Here is a 21,266-nt window from a genome sequence, read left to right as displayed (position 1 = left end):
CTTAAAGTAATATAGAAATGTGAGTCCACATTATGTATCCACAGTATATGCTATGTAGATACTTGAGAGATGGCATGGCTTTGAAATCAAAACTCCTGGGTTCAAGTACACCTTACTAGCTAGGTAAATGTAGGCAAGTCACTGAATTTCTCTGATCCTCAGGAACTCTCCATGACTACTTGTGTCAACGGATCCTTACTTTAGGAGAGGGAATTCCTACCCTGATGAAAGCACTGACTCTTGACTTCGATATACACATACGTCTTCTTTAGAAATAACAGTCACTGAAGGAAAGCCACTGCTCTCAATTCATGTTTTAAAAATAGATGGCTGTCAACATATGCCACAATCAATTTTGGAAGATGACATCAGACTATCCTATCAATCAGTCAACATTTGTTTCCTTCCTTCCTTCCTTTCTCTTTCTTTCTTTCTCTCTTTCTTCCTTCCTTTCCCTCCCTCCCTCCTTCTCTTTCTTTCTTTCTTTCTTTCTTTCTTTCTTTCTTTCTTTCTTTCTTTCTTTCTTTCTTTCTTTCTTTCTTTCTTTCTTTCTTCCTTCCTTTCTTCCTTCCTTCCTTCCTTCCTTCCTTCCTTCCTTCCTTCCTTCCTTCCTTCCTTCCTTCCTTCCTTCCTTCCTTCCTTCCTTCCTTCCTTCCTTCCTTCCTTCCTTCCTTTCTGCCCGATGAGTGACTTGCACATAGCAGGGTGTTAGAGAGCAACATAACTGAAATTTGTTCATATGGTAAATGAATTACAAAACATAAGCCTGGAGCTCATTATTTGCTGCCACATCACCGGCTCCCTTAAATTTTGACAGCTATCTCATGAAATAGACTGTTAGGAACAAGAGTAAATGAGTGTGGTTGGGGATAGCAGGACATCACCATTTTAACCACTTTGAGAGTCAGCTAAGATGACTGTTAGAAAGTCTAGCACAAGAAGTATCAGTAGTTCCTTTGTCACTTTTAAATATAAAGGTTATAGATAAAGAGGCAATACAAATACTCTAATATTATAGGAACATGTATTTCTGTATAATTGTTGTTGCTGAGCCATTTCAGACTCTCTGTGATCCCATTTGGGGTTTTCTTGGCAAAGATACTGGAGTGGTTTGCCATTTCCTTCTCTGGTTCATTTTACAGATGAGGAAACTGAAGCAAACAGGGTTAAGTGACTTGCCCAGTGTCACACAGCTAGTAAGTGTCAAGTGTCCAAGGCCAGATTTGAATTCAGGTCCTCCTGACTCCAAGGCTGGCCCTCTTATCCACTGAACTTCTCAGCTACCCTTTCTATAGTTGCTACTCCAAATCAAAGTATAGTTTTATAAAGTGGATAGGGATAGGGTTTGGACCTGTGATTTCACTGGTATAGGAAACTACTAAGTGAGGAAAATCTCACCAATGCAAGTTGATACTCTCCCTATAATTTATAGCCTTGGAGATTTGGCTAGAACAGTGACAGGTTAAGTAATAACAGCTATAATAAGAATATCTAGGATTTTACACAACACTTGAAGGTTCATAAAATGCTTTCATGTGTTGTCTCACTGGACCTTAACAAAATCCCTGTGAGGCAGATGCTATTATTATTATCTCCATTTTGCAGATGAGTAAACTGAGGCAGGCAAAGGTTAAGTGACTTTCCCAGAGTCACACAGCTAGTGTGTGACTTATGTCTGAGGCCAGATTTGATCTCAGGTCTTCCTATGATCCAAGTTCAACTTCCAAGTCCAACAGTGAAGGTAGCTAGATGGTACAGAGTATTGGACTAGGACTCTGGAAAACACTTTGTAAACTTTATAAAGCATTATATAAATCCTAACTTCTATAATTATAACTACTGTTGTTATATCTCCTTTGCCATCTTGGCTGCCACACTGAAGGTTAAGTGACTCACTCAGAGTCACATACGTATCAGAGGCAATATTTGAACCCAGGACTTTTTTGGTTTTATCCACAATGGAACACTGTCTATCGAGTTTTTTTTTTAATAAATAAGAACTTTAAAAGGGATCATATATTTTTTCCCTTTTTAAAATTATCACCATTTCTATGCCGGTCAAAATTGGATATCTAACTAGTTCAGTCGTACATTCTGTCAGGAAAAGGCACTAGAGCTGAGATTCTGTGAGATTTTGCTTGGTTGAAGGGGCCTTAACCATTACCAGGCCATGATGGCAGTGATTTGCAGAGAGAGGTAGAATACAATTCTCTACTTAAATCAATCAGCCAGAGGCAGCTCATGGCTCTCAATCCAGTAAGTTCTTGACCATAGATGGAATGAAAATATTTTGGAGAAAAAGTCTTATTGAACCCAAATTTCGGTTTTATTCAAATAAATTCAGCAGAATCTCAATTACCTGGCCTACATTTCTTTGGAGGCTTTGTTTATATGTATCATTTTACTATGCGAGAGGACCTCTCCACTTTTCTTTATTTGAGTAATAAGCTTACTATTTTAGAATTATAAACATTTTTGAGAGTGTGTCAGCTACAGAGATTCCAGCAGGTCTCTTCACTGACTCAGACTTCACTAATGCTTTATCTAAAATATGTCCCTAGACTACATCAAGGTTTTTATATATTTGGAGTGTGCCTGACTCTCATAAATCAGAGACTCCAAGTTATTGTCTCACAAGCAATAAAACAGGATATAGTTCTTGCATTTTACAAACAATACCTTATTCTTTCCTTGTATTATGGCCATACGTTGAGTGATGGTCTGGATTCTATTTCCAATGTTGCTGTCAGTGTCCAAGTTGAAAGATCTGCCACTGCTAGAGCAAAAGTCATACCTGGAAGCACAAAAGGGCTGGTATTAAAATGCTGCTTTTTATAGTAGTATCAAGGCCATGGTAATGCTGGGGGAAGATTTCATGATTTCTTAAATATCAGTCCTGAGAGGGAATCAGTGAGTTTAAATAACTAAGATGCACATTTTATGTAGACCTTTTTTCTCTTCTGTGTATAGAAAACCAGCTACATTTGGACAGCTGTGTACATCTTTCACGTAAACTGAATATTCAACCAAAGATGCTTCAGCTGAATCTGTGATTTCATCACAGTAGGAAGTACTCCCAATGTGGAGTCCCATTTCCCACCAACACAAATCAGCAACTAATTTTCAATGGACAGTCTTGGAGATTAGCCTGTGTCACTGAAAGGTTTGATGAATCGCAATTAATATATACCAGAGGCAAAAATTTAATCCAAGTCTTATTGACCCCAAGATTGCTTTGCTATGTACCAACACCACACTTAGAATTACAACAAAGGATAAATTACATGGATAACTAGAAAGCTAAGACTCTTATATCTAATTAGACCCCAAGATGCTGATATGAAAATGTTTTTTAAAAAAGAACAAATAAACAAACAACTCAACAACTTTGAAGCTATGTTAATAAAGAAAAGATCACTTTGTATCTGAAAGGAATTGGCTTTATAACAGAAGACTGCATTCATTTTTTGTGGGTACATATCAAAAAAAGACTGTAGCACTTTCGTAAAATTCAGTTAAATTCTTCTGAACTTTTAGAGTATCTTAGCAAATCACTTCAGCTGACCCTTAGCCTCCTATCTATAAGATGAAGGGTTGGACCAGATGACCCTCAGAGATGCCATTCAGCCCCAATGTTCCATGGAATATTATTTGCTTTTTAAAAACTAGTATGTACAATTAATGAAACTATGGGGAAAGAGTAGGTAGGCTTTCATATATGATTTTCTACTACAGACCATATCTTCATAGACAACCAATTGATGAAGAAGCATAGGAAACAGAAGATCTCATTGCGTTCATTATTATTATTGATGACAAGAAAGCATTTGACTCAGTAAAACAAGACATAGCTTTGAATGTGCTCTTCCAACAAGGCATCTCTCATACATACATTAAGACTGTGCAAGATTCTTTGATAGATGTTGACAACTGAGATGCTCCATCGACCAATATTGTGGAAAACACCAAAAGAGCCATAAACTCATGAAAAGTTTTCTTTAGTACCATTTATAGGGGCCTGCACAAAGTCCCAAAAGAAATGATTCCCTAGAGATGACAGGCTTCCCTCAAAGCTACTGTTTGTGATGCTTGGAGGAATTATGTCCACAGCCTGAGAATTTGTTTTAGCAAGTAGTCATGTGGTCAAGAAAGAATCAGAAAAATAAGCCTGGGCTGAAAGAGGAGAAAAAATTCACAAATCTGGCATCATGCTAAAAATTATATAAGTAATGATAAAATGCTATTGAAATGTAGAAATGTAATGAAAAATATTCCAAGTCTAGCATGAAGGAAAAACAAATAATATAAATATTCTCAACCATTGATCAATTAATGGAACTATGAGTCAGCTAAACATAAAAATAATTATCTTCTATGTTAGTGAATGAGTAACACAGCTGAAGGACAAAGCCAAACTTTTAACAAAATGTTTTAATGAAAGAGTTTTATATCTATTATATGTCATTGTCCAAAAATAATTCTCAGACTCTGCACACAATTCCCAATTCTTCTTACATCACTAATACTTGCCAAAAACTATAATATTTCAGTAAGCTTTTAATTTACTTCCTCCTAAGCAGTAGGGCTATTTACTAAACGCTTTTCTTCCCCCCACCCCCCTGAAGCATTTAAAATAGTAATTAAAAAAAAGACACATAAAAATCACGTTGTTCTTTTTTTCTTAATATTAGTGTTCTCTCTCTTCTCGTAGCTGACTTCCTTAACTTGTACTTTTCTTTAACTTCAAAAATTTATTTTAAACATTTGAGGCTTACGTTTACAATGGCTGAAAAATTCTTGTGGTTGGAAGAAGAGACCTTTAATTTTTATTCTATTGCCCAGCACAATCTGAATGGTGTGGTTGTGGTCCAGGATGTTAATCTCAAACCCCCTGTCTTCAGGAAATGCAAATCTGCACACTAGGGTGAAATAAGACTGGGAGGTTCCCCAGCACAAAGGATGACAGGAGGCCTGCTGTCCAGATTCATATGGCTCAACTCAGGCCTGTTTGACCTCACATGCATTCCTTCCTTGCATTCCTTCAGTCAGTCATTCTGACACAGAAGCTCATTATTTCTATGGACTTTGGCAATGGAAGACTGTAGAAGGGTTTCACTTGAAAGCCCCAAATTCTATCAATAAGCCATAGAGTCCTGTAGTTGCTATTTTCTTTCCAGTTTTAATATATCTCTATTTGAGGAACTTTTTTTTTCTTTTTGGTAACTTGGAATCTCAACCTTAAAAATAGAATATCATCTTGGGCATTGGCTATATAACAGAACTTGAAAAGAGACTTAGGGGGGAAGGGAATTTGCCTGAACCTTAAGAATACATCAAGCTCTTAAGGAAGTATATTGTGCCATGTTTGAAGATGCAGAGATAATCACAGTGCTGGGAACCGTCTTGTAGAGAGGAGGAAGCTAAACAACAAGAGGAAAGCAGCATACGCTCCTGATTTCGCACAGGAAGCTCACTGCACCTCCTGCCAAAGTGAGATAAGGAAAATCCCATGGCCTATTCTGGACAAGGCCACTGTTATCAACTTTAGCTTTACACTGTCCTCTATATACTCCTCAGCTCTCTCCCTTTCCTAATGAGTTTTAGACCTCCTACCTACATTTGCATACAGCATGCCAAGTACAATAGCGTGGGGGTATTTATAACTATTGAAAGGAAAAAAATTTCCGGGGTAAGAGTGTACTACATGTTATCTCTGGAGAATGCCCTAGAGTTGAAACATGAATTAGTTTCAGGCTAAAGTCTGATATAAATAAATGAAAATAAGGAATAAAAGATGCATATAACCCATGAAGAGAACACCACATAAATAACATATCAGTCATGGAATTCCATTTTGGAGACCTCTAGTGGACTGTGTCATTCGGTTTGACTTAACACCAAAGTTTGTTTTCTGTACATAATGGGGAAAATGCTATCTTTCATAAACAGTACACTATTAACCTACCCTCAGGAGGAGAGGTACTTGGGATTGATTTGTTTTTCATTAGTGGTGGGAAATCTGATAATCCAAATAATTTTAAAAAACCAAATAAAAATAAAAAAACCAAACAAATAATCAATGCCTCTTTTGACTTATGATATGATGTGGTAGAAATAGTGCTAGACTTAGGGTCTGAATGCCTGATTTGGATTTCTTGCTTTGATGCTTACTAGATGTAAAAAGCCACTTAAATTCTCTAAGCATGAGTTCCACATCTATAAAAACAGGCAGAATATCACACTATCCATGTCACAGTTTGTTGGGAGGAAAAGTCTTGTAATTCTTCAAGCACTACAGAAATGGGAGCTATTATCTTTTTTTTTTAATTGAGAGGCAACTCGATGTAGTGGATAGAGCATCAACACATAGTACTCTGAGCAGAACCAGATTAAAATGTGATTGGGAAATATTTAACAAAATAAATAAAAGCACAATAAAACATAGATAACATTCCATTTTAAAATGAAGTCAGTACGCAGGCCACATCACTCCTTACGTACAGATTAGTGGCCTCCATTTCTACTTGAGTTTGATAGCGCTGCTCTAGGCAACTCTATGATTATCAGTTGTTGAGGAGGTGCCAACTTATGTTGGTAAAGAGTTTCTTTATCTGAGAATTCTTCATACCAATGAAAACACCTGTCTAGACCCTATTCCTTGTTATTATCATTATCATTAACAAGACATGCTGTTAAGGAGATAAGCCATCTGTGACCCATGGGGGACTCCACCACATCTGCTTATGGACATCCTCTTCCTTTAGGTTGATCTCAAGCAGCAATCTCATGATACCTTTCCTGATCCCTATCACTAGAAAGGAATCATTTCAACGTCCCAAGCCACTGTGCTTGACTTCTCCTATTCACTTAATTCCGTTCTAATTTTATCATAATAATTTCTGTAGTTGTCTCATCATGTAGGTTCCTTGAGCCAACCTAGTAATGAGCCCTTCCTAGTTTCCCTCAGCTCAGCTGCTTCCAGGTCAACAAATAAGACCTGGCAGAATTTGGCTGTCAAGAACCAAAGAACATTCATAACTTTTCTACTTAAGCATTTTTCCACTAAATTCTGACTACTGGTTTATTTGGGTTAGGGTAAAAGTGGGAATAATAAACTCTACTAAAGAAATCAGTCTACCTCATGTCCAAATGTGAACATGTGTTTACTGTAAGGGATGATAACTCACATCTATTTGGCACCTTAATATTTACAACATATTGTCTTTATAATAACCCTATGAGATATGTAGTGCAAGTATTATTGCTATGTTACAGATGAGAAAACTAAAAATCAAAACTGTTAAGAGACTTGTCCCTACTAACAACATAGCTAACAAATATCTGAGGTAAGATTCAAATCTAATTCTTCTAACTCCATGTCAAATAGTGCCTACTATGCTACTTTGCCTTCTACATAAATAAGACCAAATAATTCTATCTTATAACTAAATGCCAAATTTATCAGCATGTATATGCTTAAAAAAATCAACCTGCCTATTCTGGATTAGCATATTGATAGATAAAAGAATGAAATTAACATTCTTATATTTAAAACAAATGATTACTTTTCCAGTCTAGTAGACAAGGCCAATAGCTTTCCTATAATTTAACTACATGTTCAGGTAGGGAAAAGTATGGAAAGCTTTGTACTTGAGAATGATAAATAAGGTGTTAAAAGGGAGGCTGTCAATCATGGCCTCAGTGGCAACTATGAAAGGAAAGTAATTATATGAACAATTTTGTGGAGAGCAAGGAGAATCAGAAGCAGTGCATTCTTTTTTTTTTTTAAGTACTTAAGAAAGATAAAATGTTCGGCCTTTTTACTTAAGCCATACCATTTATGGGCTTATATTAAATGACTTAAAATAATATGTTGAATTTAAGTATCAAAGAACTAGTCACATTATTATCTCAGAATTTAAATAAATCTATTATTATATATACATATAATTATAAGTAACTTTATGTAGAATAGGCTATGCTAACATATGCCAACATATGAATAAAATCTTCAGAGCACAAGATTTAGGCTTGATTTAAGGAAACATTTCCTGACAATTAAAGTTGCCCAAGTACTGGCTATCTTAAGATGAAATTTGTTCTCCAGTGTAGAACTCCAACCAGAACCTAGATATACCAGGGATATTTTAGGGGCAATTCCTGTCTAGATACAGATTAGACTGGAAGGTCATTCCAACTCTAAAATATTGTGATTCTGTGATATCTATTTAAAATACTACGGCTGCAAATAATGAATAGGACAGAGCATGGTTATGATGAAAAGCCATTATCATGTCTATCTTGTGATGACCTTTGTTGGTACAACTCTGAATATGTTCTATATCTCCCATCAGAAAACCAACAACAAAATAAAGATGTGTCCTTTGGGTATTGGAGACCCCAGGACTTGAACAGAATATGATGGTAGCACCTTATATTTCATTCTAAATAATTATCTGTGGAAAGGTGCCAAGGACTGAATCTGGGGCCCATCGTGTTGGATCAACCATCTGGGGAGGATTTATGGGAGAACAGGAAGAAGAAGAATCACATTGAATGAAAAGGTACAGAAGGATTGCAACCTGTACTACTGTTTTGCAGGGGAGTACCCATACTGATGAGATTATAGATTTATCAAAGCAATTAAGGACCCTATTTCATTCTATCCCAAGCAGTGTTTTTCATTCCCAAAGGATCTAGATGTCATCCCTGAATATAAGTAAAAGTCACTTTCCTCACATGGCAAATGAGGAGGCTGGACCATGTGACTTCTCAGGTCCCTTTTGGCTCTAACTTTGTGAGCCTGTGTGACATGAGATGGACCCGTACAGCAAATATAGTTCCAGACATCTTTTGTATTCAATCTGGTCATAAGGTCTGACCTGAAAGACACTAGCACCCAACAAGGGACTGATGACCACTTGTTGGGCATGTCAAAGTGAGAATTCCTTTCAAGTATGGGTTGAATTAGATAACTGGAGCACGTCTCTTCCAGCTCTAAAGTTCTGTGATTCAGTGGGAAAAAATAGCCCTAAACAGTTCATTGCTATGCTTTAAGGAAAAGATACACTTTGGATAAAAGAGAACTCTTTAATAACCACAAACCTATAGATCCCAATGCCAAAGAATGTTCTTAATGAAAAAAACTACGCTAAAACTGTAGGAGTTTCTTACTACCTCCTGATGAACTTCATCATTTAGGGGAGGGGGAGCAACAGAACAGAAGGATCTTCCATTTGATTCCATCTTTTCTTTCTTTGGGGTCTTATGTTTCTTAAGTCTGCATTATTTCTAACATAGTTTGGGTAAAAATATCCTAGAATGAGGCTAACCTGTTTTATTCTCATCTTGAAGGCATTTCTACAAGAAACCTCTTTAAAGAAGGTCCAGAGAACATCCAGAAAGCCCCAAGATAGGGAACAATCTCTCTCTCTCTCTTTTTTTTTCTCCTTCGGATGCTGAAATCTGAGAGACTGTTTTGAGAACTCTGCTTATCTCCTGAATGGGATTTCACAGCACGCGCTAAAGTGATTAGAATCTGTTTGTAAGAATATTGAATCATTTCAAGTCAGGAAACAAAAGGTTACACCAGTAGTAAAGATCAAATCAAGGCTGTAAAATGTCCTTTTAAAAAAGGAGAAAGAACAAACTACCCACTGGAACCTTGCCAGGACAGACTGTGAGTGGCTCATAGGGCTAAAGCATGCTAGTCTATTGAAGACTCATGATATAAACAGTTCTTTGCTACTTTGAATACTGTGTCAGAAAGCCCAAGACAATGTATTGGAGCCACCAGATTAATAAAACTTACAAGAAAACTCTCTCTCCCCTCACATTCTTTAAAAACAAATAAAATAACGTATACTCTGTGTGCTGGGAGGTAATGGTGGAGAAGAGTTGAGGAAGCTGTGAAGGTGGAGAAAATTTAGGGAGGAGTGCTGGACTGGAATAGATCCTATTTCTTTTGCTCTAAGCTAAAGTTCTAGGACTTCAGGGTGATCAGTACAAGAACTGGGCTTGTACTGTAGAATTAGGAGTAGTGACTTCTGCCTGCAGTAAGGGAGGTCTTGTGATTCCTTGGGTCTCTTATAGAACTACAGTAAGTCTTCTCTGGACAAGGCAGGGGAGTTAAGGGTGTTTTGAAGGATCGACATTTTTGGTTCCGTTCTTTGGACAATGGTGGAGGTGACCGTGGGTCCTGACCCACCTCTGTTTAGATAAGAGCTTTCGTGTTCTTCTTGGCTACTTCTTGCACTACTTCCTGCTCCAGTCAACCTTCCCGCCCATTCAGACTCAGAATAAGATCCTGTCTTCCCCAACCCTTCCTTCCTTCCTCCTTTTTTTCCCCCTCTCTTCTGTTTGATTCTATCATAGTCTTCAACAGTCCTAAGGATTTACTTTTATACTCTCAAAATCTGAGTCATTGCCAGTGTGTCTTTCATCAAGTATGGGTGATGTTTAGACTGGAAGAGTGTAGGCCTGAATCTCAAAACACAAGGACCAATACATTCTTTCCCAGTGCTTTGGGGGAAAAAAAATTCCTGGATACAGGATCGGAAGACAAGTTCGGATTCTGAATCTGACACCTATTAGCTGTGAGATCAAGGACAAGTCACTTCACCCTATAAGTCTTAATTTCTTCATTTATAAAACAAAAATGATAATACTCACAATACCTACCTCACAGAGTTATTGTGAGGAACACATTTTGTGAGGCATAAAGCATTCTATAGATGTGATTTGTTATTGCTGTAACTTACAATGAGGTATTAGTGAATAAGGAAAAAACAGACTTCGATTCAGGAAAGATTAAGCTTTAGGGCAATTATAGGAGTGGCTGCAAGCACTCTCTATTACCACTTTAACACATTTGAGAAGGATTTTTAATATAAAACTTATTGTTATCACAGTGGATAGAGTACTGGACTTAGAATTAGGAAGACCTGAGTTTGAATCTTGCCAAATACTCTGCTCACCACTCAGCCTCAGTTTCCTCATCTGTAAAATGAGAATAGTAAGAACATTTACCTCTCTGAGTTGCTGGAGGATCTAGTAAAATAACCTATAGAAAGCCTATAAACTTTGGAGTACTACTTAAATGCTATTATGATTTTGATTAGGATGACTATATCCAAGTCCTAAACTATCTCTGAAGATAAAGAAAGTAGCTTATTGAACTATGGCATGGTAATAATGGAAAGCTAAATCATCTGAAAAGTAGAGCCCATGAACCCAGGATTAGACTATTTCCATGAAGCAGGCTGGACAAATTCCCATCACGGCATATTAGTATGGCATTGTTGTTTCTTCTCCTTATTCCATGAATAGTGCATAGCATAAAGGCTATTCTATAAGTCATTGGGAGAATGGCTGATTGTCCCTCCCCCTCCCCACCAAGGATGGTCCACAATTTTACCATTAGTATACAGATACTGCACAGAATTGTACAGAAAATGTCTTCACTAAACAAGATATAAGACCACCATTCTCCAGCTTAAGACTTCAGACTTAATTTGTCCACATGACTTCTAATGTTTTCTATTGAAATATAGTTACTGTTTTAGAGTAGAACTCATTACCACAAGAAGGGGAAAAAAATTAGCAAGTCAAGTACAAATGTTGCAGATGGTAGAATTTCCAAAAGTCCTAGGAAAGTGAGTGATGCAAGCTATGGTTTGATTCATGGTGAAAGGAGCAGTAGAACCCTTTGGTAACTCTCTCGAAACCTCAGAACCTCTCTCTTCCTAGTTCTTTTTACACAGAGCAAGTGTTCTAAATATTGCTTATGGCCAGCTTTGCCAGGTTACAATGAATCCTGAGCCTTCTTGCTGTGATGCAGAAATAAACAGGAGCTAATTGAATTCCAAGAAAGTAACCTCTGCATGGTGGAACATGAATGGCCTATAAGGGACAAAGAGAATGAATTATCCAGAAAGAAGGGAAGCAAGTTAGCTAGCTCCCTAGATATGGATATAACATTATCCTCCTGAAGGAAACCAGAATTCTTCATCATGGACAGTTTACGGGAAAAGGCAGTCACATATTCCTCCTGAGATACCTTCTGTCTTTAACTCTCTGGATGCCAGGTGTCAGCTTTGTAAGAAGATACAATCATTTATCTCAGACCTGCCAAAAGTTACGAATAAATGACCATTTGATAACCTCCCACCTATTCCACAAACAAAACGGTCATGACACTTCTATTAACATGACAGAAATTGATGAAAATAAAAGGACGTCTTATAGGTGTTTGGACAAACTTATCACAACAGTTTCTATTTGACAAAGTGATAAAATGGGGAATTTCAATACATGAACATATATATTTATATGTAGATATATACAGTGATGCTGGTATAGGGGAAATAGTTTTCTGTCTTGTTAGCAAGTTTTCTAATTGCCCAAGAAGAATGTCAAACATTAAACTCATGATCACCATAAGTGTTTCAATTCAATTCAACAAGTGTTCGCAGTCCACATATTACATAAGAATGAAAGTACAAGACATAATTCCTCCCTACAGCTTCATTGGAGAGATAAGTCATAGATTCACAGAAAAAATCAGAGTACAATACAAGAAAATAAATGTTTAGCTGTCTAATATAAACAATAAATGCAACAGGAAGTCACATTTTAAAAAAGAGAAATCATTGTGGGCCCAAGTAATTAGTTAATAAGGAAGGACTTGAAAGAAGTGGGATTTGAATATGCTCTCTTAGACATCAATCTGCTCCAGGGCCTGAAAAGTTCATTTTAATTACTCTGGCTGAAAATACAGCCTCTAGAAACCTCTCACTCGCTGTCAGAATACATATACGATACACGAGAGGGTTAACCTGCTAGGATAATTTTAGCGGACTAGTTTAGGTAGCTTGGAAAGGAGCCACAGGGCCTGAGGAGATAGGACATAGATCACGTTAGTTTCGACGGGGCTTTGAAGAGAGCATGGGATACTTCATTAGGAAGGCAAGCCTGAGAGAGCATTGAAGTAGCAACACCGGATATCTGGGAACAGAATGAAATTGAGGGCTGGGGGTGGGTGGGGATGGAGTGAGGTACATGAGAAAAGAGACTGTGGAATAGCAAAAATAAACTTCCCCTATGTCACAATTTTACCTATGGTCAGGTTGGATTTTTTGGATTATTGCAGCTATAGAAGAGGCTCTCTAAGATAAGAGTTGGTAATCCATTTTTTTTTTTGTCATGGACTCCTTTGGCAGTCAGGGGAAGCCTAGGGACCCCATCTCAGAAGAACGTCTTTAAATGCTTAAGGTAAAATACAAGGTTAGTGAAAATTAAAATGCAATCTTTTCCCCATTTATGTTCACAGACTTCCTGAACTCTATCCACCATGGATGTCTGTGGACTCCAGGTAAAGAATATCTACATAAGGACAGGTCTAACCGCTGAATGACTACTCCAGACACTCACTAGTTATATAAGACATGGATGATGGAGTGGCATTTAAAACCCCCAGGGAGCTTAGCATGAGACTCCTGGAGAATGAAAAGGCCTCAGGAATCTTCTCATCAATATCTCAGCAACCCTGGCCTAGCATGAACCCCCAGCTCCAAGTGGCAGGTTAACAAGGGAATGGATGACCCTCAAGCACGCCATCTATCAAGCATTACAACAGGACAAACTGATGCCAACATCAACAGGAAGGATTCAGCAAAATGATCACTTAGACATCAGTGAGTTAATTGCAGCAAAGGCCAATGATATGTTGTCAATAAACCTCTTGTTGTGGTCAAGGATCCAAAGAAAAGGTATGACCGTAGAAGCCTATGTTGCATTGTGCCTTGCACATAGTAAGCGTTTAACAAATGCCTGTTGAATTGAAATGTCAAACACATAGACCTGATGCTAGAATACAAAGAGATTATTATAGAACATTAAAGCAAAGACTTTTAAAGTAATATATAGGGCTGCAACTATGGGCAATTGGTGGTTATTGCTACATCTGAGGATTCCTGGACTCTATTTGGAAGTTCTTCCATTATTTATTTACAGATAATTTTTCTAGGTTTCATAACTATTTCTTCATCTTCATTATTACCAAATGCCTAAGTTTGGCCTTGGTACAAATCCAATACGTGCCATCACCACATCCCTGAAGAATGAAATTAATTCCATCCTCATTCTGGACAGGAAGGGAATTCCAAGATGAGAGCAAATGCTCATCTACTAGATGCCAAAAAGTTGACAACATGGCCTATGAACCATAGAGAATGAATGAATGAGCATTTACTTAAGAATTTACCATGTAACAGGCATGGTTTAGTTTTTAAGAAAGTCAAAAGAAGATGAAATATGAGAGAAGGCTGGAAAGACAGAGTGGTACTAGATTGGGAGTAGGGGTGGGTATTGAATGTTAAATTGAGGAGTCTGACCTGTATTTGGTAGATAACAGGAAGCCATAATTGGATTGTTTTGTATAAGGAAGGAGAATCCAGTAGTGGTGGGAAAGTAACAAGATGAAATTTAATAGGGGAAGTAATAGTGATAAAATCCAGGGAAACAATACTAGTCTGGGTCTGATATGACAGTGTAATGATTACTCACTCCATTCACACCATTACATTGTGTGTGTCTGGACTGGCACCAGCATGAGAACATCCCACATACCACAATCACTAAACAAAGGGAGGAGCTCCAGAGTCAAGTCTTTTCAATACTACATCTTGCTATATCTCCCTCTGCTTCCTTGCACTTACTCCATTTTTTCCCATGCCTCTGGCTAAATGTTCTCTCCACTCCATGGTCATGCCAAAAAAATGGATAGGCTTTACTTCTGGCAAATGTTATGCTTCTCTTCTCTGTAAATGCCCTCCTCAGATGATCCCAATGTACCTTCTAATTCAACTAAGAATAGGACCATCTCTGGGTCCCTCAAGGTACTCCATGCACCCAGTACCTCTGCTGATATTTTACAGAACTGAGGGTTTTCTGACCTCTGGTCCAGGACATTCATTCCTGGCAATAAATTGAGAGGATGAGGCTTTACTACAGGACATCAAACACACCCACACGCTGAAAAAATTACAAGGAGAAGACTGTACTGTTAGTTGAAAGTGTCAAAACAAGTCAGATTCAGTGTGTCCAACTACTTTTGACTTGGTGCATTCCGGAAACTTGTCTGGTTTCAGCCAAAATCCTTGGGTTTGGATTGGGTTTTATCCAGCCTGTATTTTCCCCACAGGTTCTATCTCAATAGTAATTTTGGGGGGCCACCCCAAACTTTCCTCAGCTCTGAAGATACTAAAGAGTCTGGGTCAATTTTAATGTCTTTTGCTTACTTCATTGCCCTGGGCATCCTGGACCAAAATGACCCAAATCACTGGAGAGGCCTCTAGAGTAGATGTCCTTTTCCTGAAGTTTTTCACTTCAGTTCAATCTGACAGACACTTATTATGCATCCTTTGAGGGATACAAAGGTGAAGAAAACAAAGTCCTCACCTTTAAGGAGCTTAAGTCTAGTTAGGGAGATGACAGGTGCAAAATAACCATAATGAAAATGAGAATAAAAGTGCATTAAGAGAGGTATAAATCAAGTGCTTTGAGATACCAGGGGATAGTACCATGGAGAAAATAACTCCTGCATTTGGATTTTCAAGATGGGTAGAATTTCAACACATTGGGATGAAGAGGGGAAACTTTTTTAATCTGAAAGGCCTTCCATGACAAAAATGAACTTGGTATGGACAAGGTCAGACCAGACCCCACTGAAATACAAAGCTATGCTACTCGTGACATTCAGCCCTCTGAACATGGAGACTGGCAAAGACCAACTCTGCCTGAAGTATCAAAAAAAGCCACCAATCAAAATAGCCACTTAATGAAATATTTAGCTGATTTATCACCTTCCATCCAATAAGGTGAAAGCAGGTTGTAGCTTTTGATCTGTTAATGCTCATGAATCTCCTGAAGTATGCTTATTTCAGTATTTTAAAGAGCTGTGATTTCATTGGTGTGGGCTCCTCCTCCACAACCCCAGTACACAGGAAATGACCTCTGAGAATTAACATTCAAATCCTTCCTTGGACATTTACTAATGCTATGACCCTAAGCAAGTCACTTAACTGCTGCCTGCCTCAGTTTCCTCATCTGTAAAATGGGGATAATAATAGAACCTACTTCCCAAGGTTGTTGTGAGCATCAAATAAGATGGTAAAGATCTTTGCAAACTTTAAACCACTATTCAAATGCTAGCTATTATTATTAGTTTGTATTACGTTTCCAAAATAATTCACCACTCTTTAACTAACCAAGTGATACGTCTCTGACCTTAACTAGGTTGGCCCTTGGGCAGCAGACATAACAGAACCTTACCTAGACATGCTTAAAGTCTTTCTGATTTCTCTGTTGGCATAGCCTTTGAGGTTACTTCCATGGAATACAGATAGTTTTCAATATTTAGATAGGAGATAGTATTCAATATTTTGGCCAAGATCAAGTTTAATTTATGGGGTGTCCCTGGGTTTTGCTTTTTGAATATGTGCTGCTTATTATATTGCACCTGACACTGTGCTTTTAAAACACTTATGGATACTTGGGCTCTTACACATTTCCTTATTAGTTTAGCACTTGATATGTTCTCTGTCTGAGATATAAATGGATGACACATTCTCCCCCCACTTAGTTTAGATGTAAACAATGGCACAACAAGGTCAGCTGTCATGATGGAGGCTGCCCGACAAGACGATAATTAGGCTTAACTATAACCCACAATTTCTTACTCCCTTTTCATCTTTCAAATGCATAAAACCCCCACTTCCTCCCCAAATAGGGTAGTGAAGTTATGTCAAAACTGAATCCTAAACACCATATTTCTGCCTTATTAGCTGCAGGGTTTTCTGTTTCATTTTATAAATCATGTCCCTCATGTGGTAAATACAGACATTGCCTAAATATCTTCTCCCAAGCAATTAGCTTACTGATTCAATACTAAGGCATTCACTCGACTCCTCCTCCTCTGAATAAAGTTTGATTTGGTGATATAGAGAATTCTAGTATCCTATCCCCCATCTCCAATGCATCTTCCCACATGTCGTTGTGTTTCAGTGTTCCCTGTCCTGAGAAGCTACATCATTCATGGCAGCAAGTTCACCATTCAACTCATACAAGATAGAATTTGCATGACTCAGACTTTTTTGTTGTTTTATTTAAAGGACACAATGAAATCTTTTATAGCAATTACAGGAGACAGTTAATTCATCAGGAATAATTGTTGACCAGACTCACTCTATCAATGTGAGGAGAGCTGAAAAGCAGGAAAGTGGCAAATCACACTTGGGCACAGAGAATTGGCAAAGAGGCATTGGCTAATGAGGTGGGGTTCTGTTCTCAGGGCTTTTATGAAATATTAATAAGGGTCCCTTTAGGGGACATTCACATTGCACTGCATGCACTTCCTCACCCAGTAATTATTTAATAGGCTGCAAGAAGTTCCTCATTAGTAAATGAACATCCACTTTTGGCTTGGGATGAAAGCCTACTGTATAAGATAGTCAGTTTTATTTGGTTGTATGCTCAACACAAAGTCCTGGTAAAGTGTTCTTTGGTGAAGTGGTCTTTAAAGTTCTCATTGACTTAAGGTTTTGTTTTGTTACAAATTAAAATTCTTTGCAGCATGCCTAGTCTGGGTCCACATTCTCATACTCAAACACATGCTATATATTATACATCAACAGCTCTGGGTGTGTTTGTATGCATGTGGGCCAAGGGATGCATTAAGAATGCTAAGACAGAGGCCATATTTGTCATCTTCCTAAAAAGTTTTCTTCAGTTATCTGTTTCCCTCTGGCATTTGACCTACTTTGACACCCAGGAAATTGTCACTTTTGGGGGGAAGCTTTTAAGCAGCTAGAACTCTCGCTTTGCAGATAGAAAATAGAACAGAAATTAAAACTGTCACGCAACAAAAATGGGACATCTCTGTTTAAAGAAAACCATATTTGGATTTTTCAGCACATTTCAAATTAGCTACAACGAACATTTAGTTTGTTTGTGTCTTGTTAATTTTCCTTACCCCCCTTGATGCTTACCATTATGTTAACCCCAAGCGATCCATTTCAACACATCACTAATGACTCTGGCTTTCCATTCTTTGTGAATTTGTTGGCATAGACAATGTAGAAAATGCAATTAGTCCAGCTTTGTACAAAGTCTCTGGATGTATTTGCCTTTCCTATATTTAGTCAGTGACAATGGCCAAAAAAAAAAAAAAGCAAACTGCAGTTTGTCAAAGAAAATGTTTTACTAGATTCTACATAAGCCCCTGTGTCACTTGGTTAGAGTGGACAAAGATTGCTCCAAAAAGGACTATTAGTATTTTCTACCATTCTCTATCTTCCTTTAAGCTCCTAAAGCATGCAGTTATTTCAAACTCCAAATCTGACCTTCTAGAAGAAAGCATCCTTGAGATTCCAACTACGTCAATTTTGTTTTCTTAGAAAATCTACCACTTTTGCTGAAAAAAAAAACTAATAAAAATGTTGTTAGCTAAGAATTCAACTGAATTCTTACTATCTGGATGCCCAGATTCATGAGCAAAAGATTAAAAGAGGCAGCCAGGAAAGGTTCTACAGATAGTCTGACAGGACCAAGGATGCTTTTATTCATGCAGATAAGACGGAAGATGTGATACAATGGCCAAAGGCCACTTGGGGTGATACATGAACCATAGAAAATTGGCAGTATTTTTCTCTCATCACTAAATTATTAAGGTTTTTTTTGTCTCTGAACTGTGTTAGTGTGTGTAGACACTGACAGTAAGAACATAGACATAAAGATATTCTACAATTTATTCTGGCACTGAACTACTTGGCCAAATTAAATTATTCATAGTCATAATTACAACACTTGACATTTGCATGGAGGTTTATTTTTATGAAGTGTTTTTATTTAGATAAACTTATTCACCCTCACAACAACCCCATGAGATAGGCAAGGCCATCTTCCATATGAAAATAACAGGCTAAACAGATTTAGCAACTAGACTAATGTGGTACAGTGGATAGATAGTTGGATTTGGAGGAAGGTACACCCAAGTTAAAATCTCACTCAGATCTTACTAGCCAGGTGACCCTGGACAAGTCCCTTAACCTCTCTCAGCCTTAGTGTCCTTATTTGTAAAATGAAAGTAATAATAGCACCTCACAGGGTTGTTGTGAGGACCAAATGTCTATAAATGCTATCACTAGTAGAGCTATTACTTGAACTATGTTCCTTTGGTTCTCATTCTAGTGCTATTTCCATTATATCAGATGCTTCCAGGTTTCAGTAAATATGGAAATTGTTAATGACAGTTGGTAGTTACATTAGCTTATATTTTTTTCACGCACTACATTGTTTTGTTAATGTTCATTTTATCTTTCTCCTCCTTCCAGCCTTTGTTGGTCTAGGGAAATTTCAGGAAATTAAAATTTTCTGATTTTTTAAAATTAGCTTATAATTTTAAAAAATAGGATAAATGTTAGTATTTGCCAAGTAGGAAAGCAGTCTTTAGACAAGTGATTATTTCAGGTTTTTCTAGAAGAAGAGTAGAATTCCATTGCAAGAGCTTTACACAAACTCACACACACACACACACACACACACGCACACACACACACACACACACACACACACACACACACACACACACACACACACACTTCATGAATAGTTGTATGGGTCATGGCCAAGAACCAGAATCAGAATGGCCATTTTACAGAAGGGAAATCTGAAGTATGGAGAGGTAAGTGACCTACTAGGAAGTAATCACTAGAAGTGACTAGGCCACATAGAAAAAATTGTTGGCTGTGCCCAAAATAGAATTTTGTCTTCTTAATTCTCTGCTCTCTATCCACCCAACCATATAATAATATTTAATAGCTATTAATTGTAGGGAAATAAACATGTTTGAGAAAGTAGTTTTCAATTTGACAGATTTTTAAATAATAATTTAGTATTAATTGATCACTAAAGATAATGAATTTAGAATAATAGAATGGTGGTGATGGTCACGGTGTTTATGGTGCAGTGGAAGAGTGCCAGGCCTGAAGTTAGGAAGATTCATCAGTTCAAATCTAGCCTCAGATATTTAACAGCTATGTGACCCTGGGCAAATCACTTAACCCTGTTTGCCTCTGTTCCCCATCTGTAAAAAGAGCTAGAGAAGGAAATTTTCGGCAAACTACTCAAGTATCTTTGCCAACAAAAAACTCCAAATGGGGTCATGAAAAGTTGGATATGACTGAAACTACTGAACAACAAAATAAGTAAACAGAGGGTAATAAACTCTCCTAACATTTTTAAAAAAAAATATCTAATGAAAAACCTACTAAAAATAACTTCTTAAAACTCAATTCTTTCTATCCCCATTAAAAGAATGTAATATATTATGTAATCGGTGCCAATATCTTAAAGGAATTATTTAACCAAAATATATCATGCTATCAAGAAGACATTTGCTTAGTACGTCTAACTGGTGATAGGATCTGGTAAAGTGGAAAAAAACACTGGAATTTTTAAACATGGGATTTCAGAGTTTAAAGGATCTCATCTGGTTCAACCCACACTCTGTCATGAATCCCATCTGTATCATTCTGGACATAGCATCACTATGATTATTAGGTTAAGATCTACTACAATATTTTGGTAGAAAAACAGGCTCGGGAGACAGAAGCAATAGAGAAAGACACTAGGATAGTAGCTGAGAATTAGCTTGTAGACCTTTTTGGACATATAATTTTCCAGTCATTGACTTGTGAGTCTATTTGGAGGACAAGGTAGTCTGAAAAAAAATGGACTTGCTTATTTAATCCATTTTTTCAACTCTTCAGATTCTTTCTCTGAAAATGTGGCTATTTTGAAAAATAAATTTATGTTGGGCACAGATTTCTTCTTCACTGATCTGTTCCCTACCTCTAAGCACCAGGTGAGCCAGCCCCCCAGAAATGTCCTCTCCATGAAGCAGTAGAGGAAGAGTTCCTTTATTCTTCCATTAGACTATCCTTGTCACAAGGGATGATGAGCTCCTTAAAAGCAAAGACCATGTCTAATCTGTAGCACCTTAACAAATGGCTCTTAGGCAAAGCCAGTGGGTGAGTAAGTGAGCAACTATTTACAAGGATGACTTAGGGGTCATTGTTCTTCTGCCTAACAGTAGAAAGATTAATGAGCTTCTCATAGGGAGCTGGGCAAAGTCAAAGGAATTGATGTGGGCTAAGACTTATTCCTACCAAGTGGGTAGGACTCACCCACAGGCCCACCTCCAGGCC

At 37.6% G+C, this 21,266-nt stretch overlaps 1 protein-coding gene across 1 annotated transcript in view; it reads right to left on the bottom strand.

Moving 5' to 3' along the window:
- Positions 1 to 21,266, bottom strand: part of FLT1 (fms related receptor tyrosine kinase 1) — a 112,849-nt gene that overhangs the window by 20,363 nt on the left and 71,220 nt on the right. The window contains 1 exon segment of the mRNA XM_020997130.2: positions 2,680 to 2,794. Coding sequence (XP_020852789.1) covers positions 2,680 to 2,794 — 115 coding nt within the window.

Source organism: Phascolarctos cinereus, unplaced genomic scaffold (assembly GCF_003287225.1).
Source record: "Phascolarctos cinereus isolate Bilbo 61053 unplaced genomic scaffold, phaCin_HiC Scaffold_726;HRSCAF=1367, whole genome shotgun sequence".
Lineage (NCBI taxonomy): Eukaryota > Metazoa > Chordata > Mammalia > Diprotodontia > Phascolarctidae > Phascolarctos > Phascolarctos cinereus.
The sequence above is the reverse complement of the archived record's forward strand: the minus strand, read 5'-3'. Positions and strand labels throughout refer to the sequence as shown.